The sequence below is a fragment of the Dendropsophus ebraccatus genome, chromosome 3 (genome assembly GCF_027789765.1).
Source record: "Dendropsophus ebraccatus isolate aDenEbr1 chromosome 3, aDenEbr1.pat, whole genome shotgun sequence".
Lineage (NCBI taxonomy): Eukaryota > Metazoa > Chordata > Amphibia > Anura > Hylidae > Dendropsophus > Dendropsophus ebraccatus.
In genome coordinates, this window is record NC_091456.1 from 201,211,722 (window position 1) to 201,233,693 (window position 21,972).

General features: G+C 43.1%; 1 protein-coding gene across 5 annotated transcripts in view; it reads right to left on the minus strand.

The window, feature by feature from the left end:
* Positions 1 to 384: 384 nt before the first annotated feature.
* Positions 385 to 21,972, minus strand: part of GBA2 (glucosylceramidase beta 2) — a 133,205-nt gene continuing 111,617 nt past the window's right edge. For all 5 annotated transcript variants that reach the window (XM_069963378.1, XM_069963379.1, XM_069963382.1 and 2 more), the window contains exons 17-19: positions 1,979 to 2,094; positions 1,700 to 1,891; positions 385 to 843 (exon numbers count right to left, since the gene is read on the minus strand). In XM_069963378.1, coding sequence (XP_069819479.1) covers positions 637 to 843; positions 1,700 to 1,891; positions 1,979 to 2,094 — 515 coding nt within the window. In that variant the 3' untranslated portion in view covers positions 385 to 636. The remainder of the gene's footprint in view (positions 844 to 1,699; positions 1,892 to 1,978; positions 2,095 to 21,972) is intronic.

Here is a 21,972-nt window from a genome sequence, read left to right on the forward strand (position 1 = left end):
GGAGAAGCAGGCTGCAGTGTACAGCAGGAGAGGATAGTATAATACCTGTATACAGGAGGAAAAGCACACTGCAGTGTACAGCAGGAGAGGATAGTATAATACCTGTATACAGGAGGAAAAGCACACTGCAGTGTACAGCAGGAGAGGATAGTATAATACCTGTATACAGGAGGAGAAGCACACTGCAGGGTACAGCAGGAGAGGATAGTATTATACCTGTATAGCAGCGCCAGTCTTGTCCTCAGGTTGGGGGCAGTATTGCAGCTTAGTTCCATTGAAGTGAATGGAGCTGTGTTAGCACACATACCCTGAGGAGGTGGGTGGGGCTGAGTAACCCCGGTAACGTTTGGGGGGGGAGGCAGTAACACTCGGCACATACACTCCTTCCGTACACATCTTTTAGTATTTTTCATCATAAATAACACCAGTGATGGTCACTGCTGTCCGGTGGGGGGGGGGGGGGGGGGCTGTCATGCGGCTTCCCGAGACCCCCACAATGGCTGCAGTCCGCGCTCCTTCAGTGATTGCTCCAGCAGCGCCCCCTAGGGGACATCAGGTGTATGGAGGTAGACGAGGTAATGACTAGAGTCATGTGACATGTCCGCTAAATACTGCGGGGGAGGGGGGGGGGGGGGGTCACACTTCTCCATCCTGGGCGGCATCTCCTCTCCTATCCGCCAGCGCCAGCTGCATCGCCCAAATACTCAGTGGCCGCATGTACGCCAGGGAGCGGTAGATCTCCTTCTCGCAGTACGCCTCCGGGGTCTGGAAGGACATGCCCAGCCGCTCCCACACCGTGCGGTAACATCCCTCCGCCGTCTGGAAGCCTTCCTCCACCAGGCCCTGCGGGGTAAGGAGACAGGGTGAGAGCTGGTCACAGAGCGCCCCCTGCTGCTAGTCACAGAGCGCCCCCCCCGCTAGTCACAGAGCACCCCCCCCCTGCTGGTCCCCCCGCTGCTGGTAACAGAGCGCACCCCTGCTGGTCACAGAGCGCCCCCCCCCCCCCCCCCCGCTGGTCACAGAGCGCACCCCCCCCCCCCCCGCTGGTCACAGAGCGCACCCCCCCCCCGCTGGTCACAGAGCGCACCCCTCCCCCCGCTGGTCACAGAGCACCCCCCCCCCGCTGGTCACAGAGCGCACCCCTCCCCCCGCTGGTCACAGAGCACACCCCTGCTGCTGGTCACAGAGCACCCCCCCCCCCCGCTGGTCACAGAACGCCCCCTGCTGCTAGTCACAGAGAGCCCCCCCCCACTAGTCACAGAGCACCCCCCCCTGCTGGTCCCCCCCGCTGCTGGTCACAGAGCGCCCCCTGCTGCTGGTCATAGAGCGCCCCCTGCTGGTCACAGAGGCCAGACCCCCCCCCCCCCTGGTCACAGATCGCCCCCTGCTGCTGGTCATAGAGCGCCCCCTGCTAGTCACAGAGGCCAGACCCCCCCCCCCCCTGGTCACAGAGCGCCCCCTGCTGCTGGTCATAGAGCGCCCCCTGCTGGTCACAGAGGCCAGACCCCCCCCCCCCTGGTCACAGAGCGCCCCCTGCTGCTGGTCATAGAGCGCCCCCTGCTGGTCACAGAGGCCAGATCCCCCCCCTGGTCACAGAGCGCCCCCTGCTGCTGGTCATAGAGCGCCCCCTGCTGGTCACAGAGGCCAGACCCCCCCCCTGGTCACAGGGCTGCACTCACTATTCTGCTAGTACAGTTACCTCGTGAATCATGGTTGCGGCAAGTCCGTACACCACCCCGATCCAGACCTCGTCTGATTGGACGCTTGAGGTGTCGACAGTCCCGTCTGGACGCATCCCGTTCACCGCTCCCATCTGACCGGCAGCAAACTTCTTCACGTTTAATTCAAAGATGGTTCTCAGGGCGCTGGTGATGTGAGAGGAGGGGAAGACCTGCGGGAGAGACGGAACACAGTGAGAGGCCCGACCGCACTGCAGAGCCACAGGGAGAGCACGGTCAGCTCTACCGTCATCTCATACCTCACTCTGTCCACGGCCCAGGCCGCACGCCCGCAGGAACCAGTGACCCGCACATTGGTCAGACATAACACTGTTATAGTAGGACTGATCGCCACAGTCATAGTTATAGTATTTACCTGCAGAGAGAGAACACTGCTCAATACACCACATCATACTGTATATATATATATATATATAATGTGTGTACTATATCATTCTGTATAATACTATACCATATAATACTATATATAAAATACATACCATATGAGGCTAGGTTCACACTATGTATGTGTGCGGCTGTATTTTTTATGCGGCTGTAAATGTGCGGATGAAACTCCGGCCGTGGGAAAAAATAGACATGCGGCTGAAAACATACGGTCATTTACTTGGAAATCTGGTTCAACTAAAAATAACAAATAAAATGTTAAGAAAGTGATGGAAACACCTCTGGATGCATCTGGGAAAGCAGGAAAACAGTTTACATGAATCGCTATTACCGGGGTTTGCGATCCTCTGCAGTATGCCGATGTCTCTCATGGTTAATATATTAAATTAATAAAACACATTTTCTGTCTAATAAAGTCCCTTTCATTGTTCAATAATTAAATGTAAACAAATCCATCATTGTGCAATTAAATATACTGGTAAAATAAATAGATATATAAATAAATGTATATTTATCTATATATTTATTTTTTGACAGTATATTTAATTGCACAATGATGGATTCGTTAGAAATAAATTATTGACCAACGAAACTGAATTTATTTCAACGAAAATGTGTTTTATTAATTAAATATTAATTAGTACAGGAAGCTCCATAAGCCGTTAATTCATATTGCCGGTAATAGAGCTTTCTGTACTAATCATCACTTTACTGTAATGAAAACATCAAATGTTTCTTCTAATTATGTTATCACAATAGCATTATTAGAAGAATCATTTAGAATTATATGTGCGCTCAGCTGATTGGCTGATCGGCTCAGCGCACATATAATGAATCGGTCCGCAGTACAGTGACTTCATTGTGCTGCGGACCAGCGAAGAGGACACATCGGGGTGAGTATAGAGTTCTCCCCACCCCCTCCCCAGCACTGCACCCCTCCCAGTAAGGAAGGGGGGTCACTTAACCCCTTCCTTGCTGGGATGGGTGCAGTCTGACATCAGTCTGGCCCCCAAGGGGTTAAGGGGGATGCAATACATCCTCCCTTAACCCCTTGGGGGCCAGACTGTAAGCAGCGATCTGTAAAGATGCTGCATACTGTAAGGAGCACAACACCGCTCACAATGATGGGGGTTGTGCTCCTGTCTGTGTGTTTTTTGTGTGTTTCTCCCTTTTTGTTTTTCAGATATCGGTATCCTGTGGATTACGTCGGATTACGTGGACTACGTCGATGACCAGCGTTTTTTTTATGTTTTTTTTTAATAAAATGGTCAATGAGGGGTGTGGGGGTGTTTTTATTTGAATAAAAAAAAATTTAACTTGTGTCTTGTCTTTATTTCTTTACTTTATAGACTTAGTAGTGGGAGCCGTCTAATAGACGGAATCCATTACTAAGTCGGGGCCTAGTGTTAGCCGGTATAAAATGGCTAACACTAACCCCCTATTATTACCCCAGTGCCCAATGCCACCAGGCGTACTGGGAAGAGCCGGGGGCCAGTGGTCCCGGAGCGTCAAAATTGGCGCTCCTGGACCGGGCGGCAGCAGGCTGGTAAGATTTAGGCTGGGGAGGGCCTAAACCAATGGCTCTTCCCACCCTGGTGTTACCAGGCTGCTGTCGTTTGGTTTTTAACCCGGCTGGTTATAAAAATAGGGGGGACCCTATGTGGGTTTTTTTTTAAATAAATAAATAATTTAAAAAAAAAAACGCATAGGGTCCCCCTATTTTTATAACCAGCCGGGTTAAAAACCAAACGACAGCAGCCTGGTAACACCAGGGTGGGAAGAGCCATTGGTTTAGGCCCTCCCCAGCCTAAATCTTACCAGCCTGCTGCCGCCCGGTCCAGGAGCGCCAATTTTGACGCTCCGGGACCACTGGCACCCGGCTCTTCCCAGTACCCCTGGTGGCATTGGGTACTGGGGTAATAATAGGGGGTTAGTGTTAGCCATTTTATACCGGCTTATACTAGGCCCCAACTTAGTAATGGATTCCGTCTATTAGACGGCTTCCACTACTAAGTCTATAAAGTAAAGAAATAAAGACAAGACACAAGTGACATTTTTTTTTTATTCAAATAAAAACACCCCCACACCCCTCATTGACCATTTTATAAAAAAAAAAAAAAAAAAAAAAACACCAAACAACCGCTGGTCATCGACGTAGTCCACGGAATCCGACGTAATCCACAGGATACCGATATCTGAAAAACAAAAAGGGAGAAACACACAAAAAACACACAAACAGGAGCACAACACCCATCATTGTGAGCGGTGTTGTGCACCTTACAGTATCCAGCATCTTTACAGATCGCTGCTTACAGTCTGGCCCCCAAGGGGTTAAGGGAGGATGTATTGCATCCCCCTTAACCCCTTGGGGGCCAGACTGATGTCAGACTGCACCCATCCCAGCAAGGAAGGGGTTAACTGACCCCCCCTTCCTTGCTGGGAGGGATGCAGTGCTGGGGAGGGGGTGGGGAGAACTCTATACTCACCCCGATGTGTCCTCTTCGCTGGTCCGCAGCACAATGAAGTCACTGTACTGCGGAGCGGCTCATTATATGTGCGCTGAGCCGATCAGCCAATCAGCTGAGCGCACATATAATTCTAAATGTTTCTTCTAATAATGCTATTGTGATAACATAATTAGAAGAAAAATCTGATGTTTTAATGAAAGTAAAGTGATGATTAGTACAGAAAGCTCTATTACCGGCAATATGAATTAACGGCTTATGGAGCTTCCTGTACTAATTAATATTTAATTAATAAAACACATTTTTGTTGTAATAAATTCAGTTTCGTTGTTCAATAATTAAATTCTAACGAATCCATCATTGTGCAATTATTATACTGTCAAAAAATAAATATATATAGAAATATACATTTATTTATATATATATATTTATTTTAACAGTATATTTAATTGCACAATGATGGATTCATTAGAATTAAATTATTAAACAACGAAAGGGACTTTATTACAACGAAAATGTGTTTTATTAATTTAATATATTAACTATTAGAGGCATCGGCATTCGGCATCATTGCCGGCTATTTTTGAAGTACTCCGTACGGACCGCCTGTCAATCCACGGCCGCATGTCCAGCCGCAAACAATGGTCTTGTTCATTTTTTACGGGTCCGTTTACGATCGGGCCGTAGATTCATACATAGTGTGCACTGTGCAGCCGTATATCCTATACTTTCCAGCGTACGCATGAACTGGAAAAATCCGGCCGATGATTTACAGCCGCACAGATACATAGTGTGAACCTAGCCTTATACTGTATAATACTATATATAATATGTGTACCATATCATACTGTATAATACTATGTATATAATAAGCGTACCATATAATACTGTATAATACTACACTTAATATACCATATAGTACTGTATAATACTACATATTATATATATTATATAACACGGTATAATACTATGTATAATATATACACCATATAGTACTGTATAAGAAAACACACACATATATATAATATATATATATATATATATATATATATTACACACACACACACCATATAATACTACTATACCCTGATTGTAAGAGTCTCCTGAGTACTGATACCCCCTCCCATATAGTAATACTATGTACAGTGTCCTGAGTACTGATACCCCCTCACCATATAGTAATACTATGTACAGTGTCCTGAGTACTGATACCCCCTCACCATATAGTAATACTATGTACAGTGTCCTGAGTACTGATACCCCCTCACCATATAGTAATACTATGTACAGTATCCTGAGTACTGATACCCCCTCACCATATAGTAATACTATGTAGTGTCCTGAGTACTGATACCCCTCCCCATATAGTAATACTATGTACAGTGTCCTGAGTACTGATACCCCCTCACCATATAGTAATACTATGTACAGTGTCCTGAGTACTGATACCCCCTCACCATATAGTAATACTATGTACAGTGTCCTGAGTACTGATACCCCCTCACCATATAGTAATACTATGTACAGTGTCCTGAGTACTGATACCCCCTCCCCATATAGTAATACTATGTACAGTACAGTGTCCTGAGTACTGATACCCCCTCCCCATATAGTAATACTATGTACAGTGTCCTGAGTACTGATACCCCCTCCCCATATAGTAATACTATGTACAGTGTCCTGAGTACTGATACCTCCTCACCATATAGTAATACTATGTACAGTGTCCTGAGTACTGATACCCCCTCACCATATAGTAATACTATGTACAGTGTCCTGAGTACTGATACCCCCTCACCATATAGTAATACTATGTACAGTACAGTGTCCTGAGTACTGATACCCCCTCACCATATAGTAATACTATGTAGTGTCCTGAGTACTGATACCTCCTCACCATATAGTAATACTATGTACAGTGTCCTGAGTACTGATACCCCCTCACCATATAGTAATACTATGTACAGTGTCCTGAGTACTGATACCTCCTCCCCATATAGTAATACTATGTACAGTGTCCTGAGTACTGATTCCCCCTCCCCATATAGTAATACTATGTACAGTGTCCTGAGTACTGATACCTCCTCACCATATAGTAATACTATGTAGTGTTCCTGAGTACTGATACCTCCTCACCATATAGAAATACTATGTACAGTGTCCTGAGTACTGATACCTCCTCACCATATAGTAATACTATGTACAGTACAGTGTCCTGAGTACTGATACCCCCTCAACATATAGTAATACTATGTACAGTGTCCCTGAGTACTGTACCCCCTCCACATATAGTAATACTATTACAGTGTCCTGAGTACTGATACCTGCCTCACCATATAGTAATACTATGTACAGTGTCCTGAGTACTGACACCCCCTCACCATATAGTAATACTATGTACAGTACAGTGTCCTGAGTACTGATATAGTAATACTATGTACAGTGTCCTGAGTACTGATACCTCCTCACCATATAGAAATACTATGTACAGTATCCTGAGTACTGATACCCCCCTCACCATATAGTATACTATGTACAGTGTCCTGAGTACTGATACCCCCTCCCCATATAGTAATACTATGTACAGTGTCCTGAGTACTGATACCTCCTCACCATATAGTAATACTATGTACAGTGTCCTGAGTACTGATACCCCCTCCCATATAGTAATACTATGTACAGTGTCCTGAGTACTGATACCCCCTCACCATATAGTAATACTATGTACAGTGTCCTGAGTACTGATACCCCCTCCCCATATAGTAATACTATGTACAGTGTCCTGAGTACTGATACCCCCCTCACCATATAGTAATACTATGTACAGTGTCCTGAGTACTGATACCTCCTCACCATATAGTAATACTATGTACAGTGTCCTGAGTACTGATACCCCCTCACCATATAGTAATACTATGTACAGTGTCCTGAGTACTGATACCCCCTCCCCATATAGTAATACTATGTACAGTGTCCTGAGTACTGATACCTCCTCACCATATAGTAATACTATGTAGTGTCCTGAGTACTGATACCTCCTCACCATATAGAAATACTATGTACAGTGTCCTGAGTACTGATACCTCCTCACCATATAGTAATACTATGTACAGTACAGTGTCCTGAGTACTGATACCTCCTCACCATATAGTAATACTATGTACAGTACAGTGTCCTGAGTACTGATACCCCCTCCCCATATAGTAATACTATGTACAGTGTCCTGAGTACTGATACCTCCTCACCATATAGTAATACTATGTACAGTGTCCTGAGTACTGACACCCCCTCACCATATAGTAATACTATGTACAGTACAGTGTCCTGAGTACTGATATAGTAATACTATGTACAGTGTCCTGAGTACTGATACCTCCTCACCATATAGAAATACTATGTACAGTATCCTGAGTACTGATACCCCCTCACCATATAGTAATACTATGTACAGTGTCCTGAGTACTGATACCCCCTCCCCATATAGTAATACTATGTACAGTGTCCTGAGTACTGATACCTCCTCACCATATAGTAATACTATGTACAGTGTCCTGAGTACTGATACCTCCTCACCATATAGTAATACTATGTACAGTGTCCTGAGTACTGATACCCCCTCACCATATAGTAATACTATGTACAGTGTCCTGAGTACTGATACCCCCTCACCATATAGTAATACTATGTACAGTGTCCTGAGTACTGACACCCCCTCACCATATAGTAATACTATGTACAGTGTCCTGAGTACTGATACCCCCTCACCATATAGTAATACTATGTACAGTACAGTGTCCTGAGTACTGATACCCCCTCACCATATAGTAATACTATGTACAGTGTCCTGAGTACTGATACCCCCTCACCATATAGTAATACTATGTACAGTGTCCTGAGTACTGATACCCCCTCACCATATAGTAATACTATGTACAGTGTCCTGAGTACTGATACCCCCTCACCATATAGTAATACTATGTACAGTACAGTGTCCTGAGTACTGATACCCCCTCACCATATAGTAATACTATGTACAGTGTCCTGAGTACTGATACCCCCTCACCATATAGTAATACTATGTACAGTGTCCTGAGTACTGATACCCCCTCACCATATAGTAATACTATGTACAGTGTCCTGAGTACTGATACCCCCTCACCATATAGTAATACTATGTACAGTGTCCTGAGTACTGACACCCCCTCACCATATAGTAATACTATGTACAGTGTCCTGAGTACTGATACCCCCTCACCATATAGTAATACTATGTACAGTGTCCTGAGTACTGATACCCCCTCCCCATATAGTAATACTATGTACAGTGTCCTGAGTACTGATACCCCCTCACCATATAGTAATACTATGTACAGTGTCCTGAGTACTGATACCCCCTCCCCATATAGTAATACTATGTACAGTGTCCTGAGTACTGATACCCCCTCACCATATAGTAATACTATGTACAGTGTCCTGAGTACTGATACCCCCTCCCCATATAGTAATACTATGTACAGTGTCCTGAGTACTGATACCTCCTCACCATATAGTAATACTATGTACAGTGTCCTGAGTACTGATACCCCCTCACCATATAGTAATACTATGTACAGTACAGTGTCCTGAGTACTGATACCCCCTCCCCATATAGTAATACTATGTACAGTGTCCTGAGTACTGATACCTCCTCCCCATATAGTAATACTATGTACAGTGTCCTGAGTACTGATACCTCCTCACATATAGTAATACTATGTACAGTGTCCTGAGTACTGATACCTCCTCACCATATAGTAATACTATGTACAGTGTCCTGAGTACTGATACCCCCTCCCCATTTAGTAATACTATGTACAGTACAGTGTCCTGAGTACTGATACCCCCTCCCCATATAGTAATACTATGTACAGTGTCCTGAGTACTGATACCTCCTCCCCATATAGTAATACTATGTACAGTGTCCTGAGTACTGATACCCCCTCCCCATATAGTAATACTATGTACAGTACAGTGTCCTGAGTACTGACACCCCCTCACCATATAGTAATACTATGTAGTGTCCTGAGTACTGATACCTCCTCACCATATAGTAATACTATGTACAGTGTCCTGAGTACTGATACCCCCTCACCATATAGTAATACTATGTACAGTGTCCTGAGTACTGATACCCCCTCCCCATATAGTAATACTATGTACAGTACAGTGTCCTGAGTACTGATACCCCCTCCCCATATAGTAATACTATGTACAGTGTCCTGAGTACTGATACCCCCTCACCATATAGTAATACTATGTACAGTACAGTGTCCTGAGTACTGATACCCCCTCCCCATATAGTAATACTATGTACAGTGTCCTGAGTACTGATACCCCCTCACCATATAGTAATACTATGTACAGTACAGTGTCCTGAGTACTGATACCTCCTCACCATATAGTAATACTATGTACAGTGTCCTGAGTACTGATACCCCCTCACCATATAGTAATACTATGTACAGTGTCCTGAGTACTGATACCTCCTCACCATATAGTAATACTATGTAGTGTCCTGAGTACTGATACCCCCTCCCCATATAGTAATACTATGTACAGTGTCCTGAGTACTGATACCTCCTCACCATATAGTAATACTATGTACAGTGTCCTGAGTACTGATACCCCCTCCCCATATAGTAATACTATGTACAGTGTCCTGAGTACTGATACCCCCTCCCCATATAGTAATACTATGTACAGTACAGTGTCCTGAGTACTGATACCCCTTCACCATATAGTAATACTATGTATAGTGTCCTGAGTACTGATACCCCCTCCCCATATAGTAATACTATGTACAGTGTCCTGAGTACTGATACCCCCTCCCCATATAGTAATACTATGTACAGTGTCCTGAGTACTGATACCCCCTCCCCATATAGTAATACTATGTACAGTGTCCTGAGTACTGATACCCCCTTTTACCATATAGTAATACTATGTACAGTGTCCTGAGTACTGATACCTCCTCACCATATAGTAATACTATGTACAGTGTCCTGAGTACTGATACCCCCTCCCCATATAGTAATACTATGTACAGTGTCCTGAGTACTGATACCTCCTCACCATATAGTAATACTATGTACAGTGTCCTGAGTACTGATACCCCCTCACCATATAGTAATACTATGTACAGTGTCCTGAGTACTGATACCCCCTCCCCATATAGTAATACTATGTACAGTGTCCTGAGTACTGATACCTCCTCACCATATAGTAATACTATGTAGTGTCCTGAGTACTGATACCTCCTCACCATATAGTAATACTATGTACAGTGTCCTGAGTACTGATACCCCCTCCCCATATAGTAATACTATGTACAGTGTCCTGAGTACTGATACCCCCTCACCATATAGTAATACTATGTACAGTGTCCTGAGTACTGATACCTCCTCACCATATAGTAATACTATGTACAGTGTCCTGAGTACTGATACCCCCTCCCCATATAGTAATACTATGTACAGTGTCCTGAGTACTGATACCCCCTCACCATATAGTAATACTATGTACAGTGTCCTGAGTACTGATACCCCCTCCCCATATAGTAATACTATGTACAGTGTCCTGAGTACTGATACCCCCTCCCCATATAGTAATACTATGTACAGTGTCCTGAGTACTGATACCCCCTCCCCATATAGTAATACTATGTACAGTACAGTGTCCTGAGTACTGATACCCCCTCCCCATATAGTAATACTATGTACAGTGTCCTGAGTACTGATACCCCCTCCCCATATAGTAATAGTATGTACAGTGTCCTGAGTACTGATACCCCCTCACCATATAGTAATACTATGTACAGTGTCCTGAGTACTGATACCCCTCACCATATAGTAATACTATGTACAGTGTCCTGAGTACTGATACCCCCTCACCATATAGTAATACTATGTACAGTGTCCTGAGTACTGATACCCCCTCACCATATAGTAATACTATGTACAGTGTCCTGAGTACTGATACCTCCTCACCATATAGTAATACTATGTACAGTACAGTGTCCTGAGTACTGATACCCCCTCACCATATAGTAATACTATGTACAGTGTCCTGAGTACTGATACCCCCTCACCATATAGTAATACTATGTACAGTGTCCTGAGTACTGACACCCCCTCCCCATATAGTAATACTATGTACAGTACAGTGTCCTGAGTACTGATACCCCCTCCCCATATAGTAATACTATGTACAGTGTCCTGAGTACTGATACCCCCTCCCCATATAGTAATACTATGTACAGTGTCCTGAGTACTGATACCCCCTCCCCATATAGTAATACTATGTACAGTGTCCTGAGTACTGATACCCCCTCCCCATATAGTAATACTATGTACAGTGTCCTGAGTACTGATACCCCCTCACCATATAGTAATACTATGTACAGTACAGTGTCCTGAGTACTGATACCCCCTCCCCATATAGTAATACTATGTACAGTATCCTGAGTACTGATACCTCCTCACCATATAGTAATACTATGTACAGTGTCCTGAGTACTGATACCCCCTCACCATATAGTAATACTATGTACAGTGTCCTGAGTACTGATACCCCCTCCCCATATAGTAATACTATGTACAGTATCCTGAGTACTGATACCTCCTCACCATATAGTAATACTATGTACAGTGTCCTGAGTACTGATACCTCCTCACCATATAGTAATACTATGTACAGTGTCCTGAGTACTGATACCCCCTCCCCATATAGTAATACTATGTACAGTATCCTGAGTAGTGATACCCCCTCACCATATAGTAATACTATGTACAGTGTCCTGAGTACTGATACCCCCTCACCATATAGTAATACTATGTACAGTGTCCTGAGTACTGATACCTCCTCACCATATAGTAATACTATGTACAGTGTCCTGAGTACTGATACCTCCTCCCCATATAGTAATACTATGTACAGTGTCCTGAGTACTGATACCTCCTCACCATATAGTAATACTATGTAGTGTCCTGAGTACTGATACCTCCTCACCATATAGTAATACTATGTACAGTGTCCTGAGTACTGATACCCCCTCCCCATATAGTAATACTATGTACAGTGTCCTGAGTACTGATACCTCCTCACCATATAGTAATACTATGTACAGTGTCCTGAGTACTGATACCCCCTCACCATATAGTAATACTATGTACAGTGTCCTGAGTACTGATACCCCCTCCCCATATAGTAATACTATGTACAGTGTCCTGAGTACTGATACCCCCTCACCATATAGTAATACTATGTACAGTGTCCTGAGTACTGATACCCCCTCACCATATAGTAATACTATGTACATTACAGTGTCCTGAGTACTGATACCCCCTCACCATATAGTAATACTATGTACAGTGTCCTGAGTACTGATACCTCCTCCCCATATAGTAATACTATGTACAGTGTCCTGAGTACTGATACCCCCTCACCATATAGTAATACTATGTACAGTATCCTGAGTACTGATACCTCCTCCCCATATAGTAATACTATGTACAGTGTCCTGAGTACTGATACCCCCTCACCATATAGTAATACTATGTACAGTGTCCTGAGTACTGATACCTCCTCCCCATATAGTAATACTATGTACAGTGTCCTGAGTACTGATACCCCCTCACCATATAGTAATACTATGTACAGTGTCCTGAGTACTGATACCCCCTCACCATATAGTAATACTATGTACAGTGTCCTGAGTACTGATACCCCCTCACCATATAGTAATACTATGTACAGTGTCCTGAGTACTGATACCTCCTCACCATATAGTAATACTATGTACAGTGTCCTGAGTACTGATACCCCCTCACCATATAGTAATACTATGTACAGTACAGTGTCCTGAGTACTGATACCCCCTCACCATATAGTAATACTATGTACAGTGTCCTGAGTACTGATACCTCCTCACCATATAGTAATACTATGTACAGTGTCCTGAGTACTGATACCCCCTCCCCATATAGTAATACTATGTACAGTGTCCTGAGTACTGATACCTCCTCACCATATAGTAATACTATGTACAGTGTCCTGAGTACTGATACCCCCTCCCCATATAGTAATACAATACTATGTAGTGTCCTGAGTACTGATACCTCCTCACCATATAGTAATACTATGTACAGTGTCCTGAGTACTGATACCCCCTCCCCATATAGTAATACTATGTAGTGTCCTGAGTACTGATACCCCCTCCCCATATAGTAATACTATGTACAGTGTCCTGAGTACTGATACCCCCTCCCCATATAGTAATACTATGTACAGTGTCCTGAGTACTGATACCTCCTCACCATATAGTAATACTATGTACAGTATCCTGAGTACTGATACCTCCTCACCATATAGTAATACTATGTACAGTGTCCTGAGTACTGATACCCCCTCCCCATATAGTAATACTATGTACAGTGTCCTGAGTACTGATACCTCCTCCCCATATAGTAATACTATGTACAGTACAGTGTCCTGAGTACTGATACCTCCTCACCATATAGTAATACTATGTACAGTGTCCTGAGTACTGATACCCCCTCACCATATAGTAATACTATGTACAGTGTCCTGAGTACTGATACCTCCTCACCATATAGTAATACTATGTACAGTGTCCTGAGTACTGATACCTCCTCACCATATAGTAATACTATGTACAGTGTCCTGAGTACTGATACCCCCTCCCCATATAGTAATACTATGTACAGTACAGTGTCCTGAGTACTGATACCTCCTCACCATATAGTAATACTATGTACAGTGTCCTGAGTACTGATACCCCCTCCCCATATAGTAATACTATGTACAGTGTCCTGAGTACTGATACCCCCTCACCATATAGTAATACTATGTACAGTGTCCTGAGTACTGATACCTCCTCACCATATAGTAATACTATGTACAGTGTCCTGAGTACTGATACCTCCTCACCATATAGTAATACTATGTACAGTGTCCTGAGTACTGATACCTCCTCACCATATAGTAATACTATGTACAGTGTCCTGAGTACTGATACCTCCTCACCATATAGTAATACTATGTACAGTGTCCTGAGTACTGATACCCCCTCACCATATAGTAATACTATGTACAGTGTCCTGAGTACTGATACCCCCTCACCATATAGTAATACTATGTACAGTGTCCTGAGTACTGATACCCCCTCCCCATATAGTAATACTATGTACAGTACAATGTCCTGAGTACTGATACCCCCTCACCATATAGTAATACTATGTACAGTGTCCTGAGTACTGATACCTCCTCCCCATATAGTAATACTATGTACAGTGTCCTGAGTACTGATACCTCCTCCCCATATAGTAATACTATGTACAGTGTCCTGAGTACTGATACCCCCTCCCCATATAGTAATACTATGTACAGTGTCCTGAGTACTGATACCCCCTCCCCATATAGTAATACTATGTACAGTGTCCTGAGTACTGATACCTCCTCACCATATAGTAATACTATGTACAGTGTCCTGAGTACTGATACCCCCTCACCATATTGTAATACTAGGTACAGTGTCCTGAGTACTGATACCCCCTCCCCATATAGTAATACTATGTACAGTGTCCTGAGTACTGATACCTCCTCACCATATAGTAATACTATGTACAGTGTCCTGAGTACTGATACCTCCTCACCATATAGTAATACTATGTACAGTCTCCTGAGTACTGATACCCCCTCACCATATAGTAATACTATGTACAGTGTCCTGAGTACTGATACCCCCTCCCCATATAGTAATACTATGTACAGTACAGTGTCCTGAGTACTGATACCCCCTCCCCATATAGTAATACTATGTACAGTGTCCTGAGTACTGACACCCCCTCCCCATATAGTAATACTATGTACAGTGTCCTGAGTACTGATACCCCCTCACCATATAGTAATACTATGTACAGTGTTCTGAGTACTGATACCCCCTCACCATATAGTAATACTATGTACAGTATCCTGAGTACTGATACCTCCTCACCATATAGTAATACTATGTACAGTGTCCTGAGTACTGATACCTCCTCACCATATAGTAATACTATGTAGTGTCCTGAGTACTGATACCCCCTCCCCATATAGTAATACTATGTACAGTGTCCTGAGTACTGATACCCCCTCACCATATAGTAATACTATGTACAGTGTCCTGAGTACTGATACCTCCTCACCATATAGTAATACTATGTACAATGTCCTGAGTACTGATACCTCCTCACCATATAGTAATACTATGTACAGTGTCCTGAGTACTGATACCCCCTCCCCATATAGTAATACTATGTACAGTGTCCTGAGTACTGATACCCCCTCCCCATATAGTAATACTATGTACAGTGTCCTGAGTACTGATACCCCCTCCCGATATAGTAATACTATGTACAGTGTCCTGAGTACTGATACCTCCTCACCATATAGTAATACTATGTACAGTATCCTGAGTACTGATACCTCCTCACCATATAGTAATACTATGTACAGTGTCCTGAGTACTGATACCCCCTCACCATATAGTAATACTATGTACAGTGTCCTGAGTACTGATACCCCCTCCCCATATAGTAATACTATGTACAGTGTCCTGAGTACTGATACCCCCTCCCCATATAGTAATACTATGTACAGTGTCCTGAGTACTGATACCTTCTCCCCATATAGTAATACTATGTACAGTGTCCTGAGTACTGATACCCCCTCACCATATAGTAATACTAAGTACAGTGTCCTGAGTACTGATACCCCCTCACCATATAGTAATACTATGTACAGTGTCCTGAGTACTGATACCTCCTCCCCATATAGTAATACTATGTACAGTGTCCTGAGTACTGATACCCCCTCCCCATATAGTAATACTATGTACAGTACAGTGTCCTGAGTACTGATACCTCCTCACCATATAGTAATACTATGTACAGTGTCCTGAGTACTGATACCTCCTCCCCATATAGTAATACTATGTACAGTGTCCTGAGTACTGATACCCCCTCACCATATAGTAATACTATGTACAGTGTCCTGAGTACTGATACCCCCTCACCATATAGTAATACTATGTACAGTACAGTGTCCTGAGTACTGATACCCCCTCACCATATAGTAATACTATGTACAGTGTCCTGAGTACTGATACCTCCTCACCATATAGTAATACTATGTACAGTGTCCTGAGTACTGATACCCCCTCACCATATTGTAATACTAGGTACAGTGTCCTGAGTACTGATACCTCCTCACCATATAGTAATACTATGTAGTGTCCTGAGTACTGATACCTCCTCACCATATAGTAATACTATGTACAGTGTCCTGAGTACTGATACCCCCTCCCCATATAGTAATACTATGTACAGTGTCCTGAGTACTGATACCTCCTCCCCATATAGTAATACTATGTACAGTACAGTGTCCTGAGTACTGATACCCCCTCCCCATATAGTAATACTATGTACAGTGTCCTGAGTACTGATACCCCCTCACCATATAGTAATACTATGTACAGTGTCCTGAGTACTGATACCTCCTCCCCATATAGTAATACTATGTACAGTACAGTGTCCTGAGTACTGATACCTCCTCACCATATAGTAATACTATGTACAGTGTCCTGAGTACTGATACCTCCTCACCATATAGTAATACTATGTACAGTGTCCTGAGTACTGATACCTCCTCACCATATAGTAATACTATGTACAGTGTCCTGAGTACTGATACCCCCTCCCCATATAGTAATACTATGTAGTGTCCTGAGTACTGATACCTCCTCACCATATAGTAATACTATGTACAGTGTCCTGAGTACTGATACCTCCTCACCATATAGTAATACTATGTACAGTGTCCTGAGTACTGATACCCCCTCCCCATATAGTAATACTATGTAGTGTCCTGAGTACTGATACCTCCTCACCATATAGTAATACTATGTACAGTGTCCTGAGTACTGATACCCCCTCCCCATATAGTAATACTATGTACAGTGTCCTGAGTACTGATACCTCCTCCCCATATAGTAATACTATGTACAGTACAGTGTCCTGAGTACTGATACCCCCTCCCCATATAGTAATACTATGTACAGTGTCCTGAGTACTGATACCCCCTCACCATATAGTAATACTATGTACAGTGTCCTGAGTACTGATACCTCCTCCCCATATAGTAATACTATGTACAGTACAGTGTCCTGAGTACTGATACCTCCTCACCATATAGTAATACTATGTACAGTGTCCTGAGTACTGATACCTCCTCACCATATAGTAATACTATGTACAGTGTCCTGAGTACTGATACCTCCTCACCATATAGTAATACTATGTACAGTGTCCTGAGTACTGATACCCCCTCCCCATATAGTAATACTATGTAGTGTCCTGAGTACTGATACCTCCTCACCATATAGTAATACTATGTACAGTGTCCTGAGTACTGATACCTCCTCACCATATAGTAATACTATGTACAGTGTCCTGAGTACTGATACCCCCTCCCCATATAGTAATACTATGTAGTGTCCTGAGTACTGATACCCCCTCCCCATATAGTAATACTATGTACAGTGTCCTGAGTACTGATACCCCCTCCCCATATAGTAATACTATGTACAGTGTCCTGAGTACTGATACCTCCTCACCATATAGTAATACTATGTACAGTATCCTGAGTACTGATACCTCCTCACCATATAGTAATACTATGTACAGTGTCCTGAGTACTGATACCCCCTCACCATATAGTAATACTATGTACAGTGTCCTGAGTACTGATACCTCCTCCCCATATAGTAATACTATGTACAGTGTCCTGAGTACTGATACCCCCTCACCATATAGTAATACTATGTACAGTGTCCTGAGTACTGATACCTTCTCCCCATATAGTAATACTATGTACAGTGTCCTGAGTACTGATACCTCCTCACCATATAGTAATACTATGTACAATGTCCTGAGTACTGATACCTCCTCCCCATATAGTAATACTATGTACAGTGTCCTGAGTACTGATACCCCCTCCCCATATAGTAATACTATGTACAGTGTCCTGAGTACTGATACCCCCTCCCCATATAGTAATACTATGTACAGTGTCCTGAGTACTGATACCCCCTCCCCATATAGTAATACTATGTACAGTGTCCTGAGTACTGATACCCCCTCACCATATAGTAATACTATGTACAGTGTCCTGAGTACTGATACCCCCTCCCCATATAGTAATACTATGTACAGTGTCCTGAGTACTGATACCCCCTCCCCATATAGTAATACTATGTACAGTGTCCTGAGTACTGATACCTCCTCACCATATAGTAATACTATGTACAGTACAGTGTCCTGAGTACTGATACCCCCTCCCCATATAGTAATACTATGTACAGTGTCCTGAGTACTGATACCCCCTCCCCATATAGTAATACTATGTAGTGTCCTGAGTACTGATACCCCCTCCCCATATAGTAATACTATGTACAGTACAGTGTCCTGAGTACTGATACCTCCTCACCATATAGTAATACTATGTACAGTGTCCTGAGTACTGATACCTCCTCCCCATATAGTAATACTATGTACAGTATCCTGAGTACTGATACCCCCTCACCATATAGTAATACTATGTACAGTGTCCTGAGTACTGATACCTCCTCCCCATATAGTAATACTATGTACAGTGTCCTGAGTACTGATACCCCCTCACCATATAGTAATACTATGTACAGTGTCCTGAGTACTGATACCCCCTCACCATATAGTAATACTATGTACAGTGTCCTGAGTACTGATACCCCCTCACCATATAGTAATACTATGTACAGTGTCCTGAGTACTGATACCTCCTCCCCATATAGTAATACTATGTACAGTGTCCTGAGTACTGATACCCCCTCACCATATAGTAATACTATGTACAGTGTCCTGAGTACTGATACCCCCTCACCATATAGTAATACTATGTACAGTACAGTGTCCTGAGTACTGATACCTCCTCACCATATAGTAATACTATGTAGTGTCCTGAGTACTGATACCCCCTCCCCATATAGTAATACTATGTACAGTGTCCTGAGTACTGACACCCCCTCCCCATATAGTAATACTATGTACAGTGTCCTGAGTACTGATACCCCCTCACCATATAGTAATACTATGTACAGTGTCCTGAGTACTGATACCTCCTCCCCATATAGTAATACTATGTACAGTATCCTGAGTACTGATACCTCCTCCCCATATAGTAATACTATGTACAGTACAGTGTCCTGAGTACTGATACCCCCTCCCCATATAGTAATACTATGTACAGTGTCCTGAGTACTGATACCCCCTCCCCATATAGTAATACTATGTACAGTGTCCTGAGTACTGATACCCCCTCACCATATAGTAATACTATGTACAGTATCCTGAGTACTGATACCTCCTCACCATATAGTAATACTATGTACAGTGTCCTGAGTACTGATACCCCCTCACCATATAGTAATACTATGTACAGTGTCCTGAGTACTGATACCTCCTCACCATATAGTAATACTATGTACAGTGTCCTGAGTACTGATACCCCCTCACCATATAGTAATACTATGTACAGTGTCCTGAGTACTGATACCCCCTCCCCATATAGTAATACTATGTACAGTGTCCTGAGTACTGATACCCCCTCCCCATATAGTAATACTATGTACAGTGTCCTGAGTACTGATACCTTCTCCCCATATAGTAATACTATGTACAGTGTCCTGAGTACTGATACCCCCTCACCATATAGTAATACTATGTACAGTGTCCTGAGTACTGATACCCCCTCACCATATAGTAATACTATGTAGTGTCCTGAGTACTGATACCTCCTCCCCATATAGTAATACTATGTACAGTGTCCTGAGTACTGATACCTTCTCCCCATATAGTAATACTATGTACAGTGTCCTGAGTACTGATACCCCCTCCCCATATAGTAATACTATGTACAGTACAGTGTCCTGAGTACTGATACCCCCTCACCATATAGTAATACTATGTACAGTGTCCTGAGTACTGATACCTCCTCACCATATAGTAATACTATGTACAGTGTCCTGAGTACTGACACCCCCTCACCATATAGTAATACTATGTACAGTGTCCTGAGTACTGATACCCCCTCCCCATATAGTAATACTATGTACAGTGTCCTGAGTACTGACACCCCCTCACCATATAGTAATACTATGTACAGTGTCCTGAGTACTGATACCCCCTCCCCATATAGTAATACTATGTACAGTGTCCTGAGTACTGATACCTCCTCACCATATAGTAATACTATGTACAGTGTCCTGAGTACTGATACCTCCTCACCATATAGTAATACTATGTACAGTGTCCTGAGTACTGATACCCCCTCCCCATATAGTAATACTATGTACAGTGTCCTGAGTACTGATACCCCCTCACCATATAGTAATACTATGTACAGTGTCCTGAGTACTGATACCCCCTCCCCATATAGTAATACTATGTACAGTGTCCTGAGTACTGATACCCCCTCACCATATAGTAATACTATGTACAGTGTCCTGAGTACTGATACCTCCTCCCCATATAGTAATACTATGTACAGTGTCCTGAGTACTGATACCTCCTCACCATATAGTAATACTATGTACAGTACAGTGTCCTGAGTACTGATACCCCCTCCCCATATAGTAATACTATGTACAGTGTCCTGAGTACTGATACCCCCTCACCATATAGTAATACTATGTACAGTACAGTGTCCTGAGTACTGATACCTCCTCCCCATATAGTAATACTATGTACAGTGTCCTGAGTACTGATACCCCCTCCCCATATAGTAATACTATGTACAGTGTCCTGAGTACTGATACCCCCTCACCATATAGTAATACTATGTACAGTACAGTGTCCTGAGTACTGATACCCCCTCCCCATATAGTAATACTATGTACAGTATCCTGAGTACTGATACCTCCTCACCATATAGTAATACTATGTACAGTGTCCTGAGTACTGATACCCCCTCACCATATAGTAATACTATGTACAGTGTCCTGAGTACTGATACCCCCTCCCCATATAGTAATACTATGTACAGTATCCTGAGTACTGATACCTCCTCACCATATAGTAATACTATGTACAGTGTCGAGTACTGATACCCCCTCACCATATAGTAATACTATGTACAGTGTCCTGAGTACTGATACCTCCTCACCATATAGTAATACTATGTACAGTGTCCTGAGTACTGATACCCCCTCCCCATATAGTAATACTATGTACAGTATCCTGAGTAGTGATACC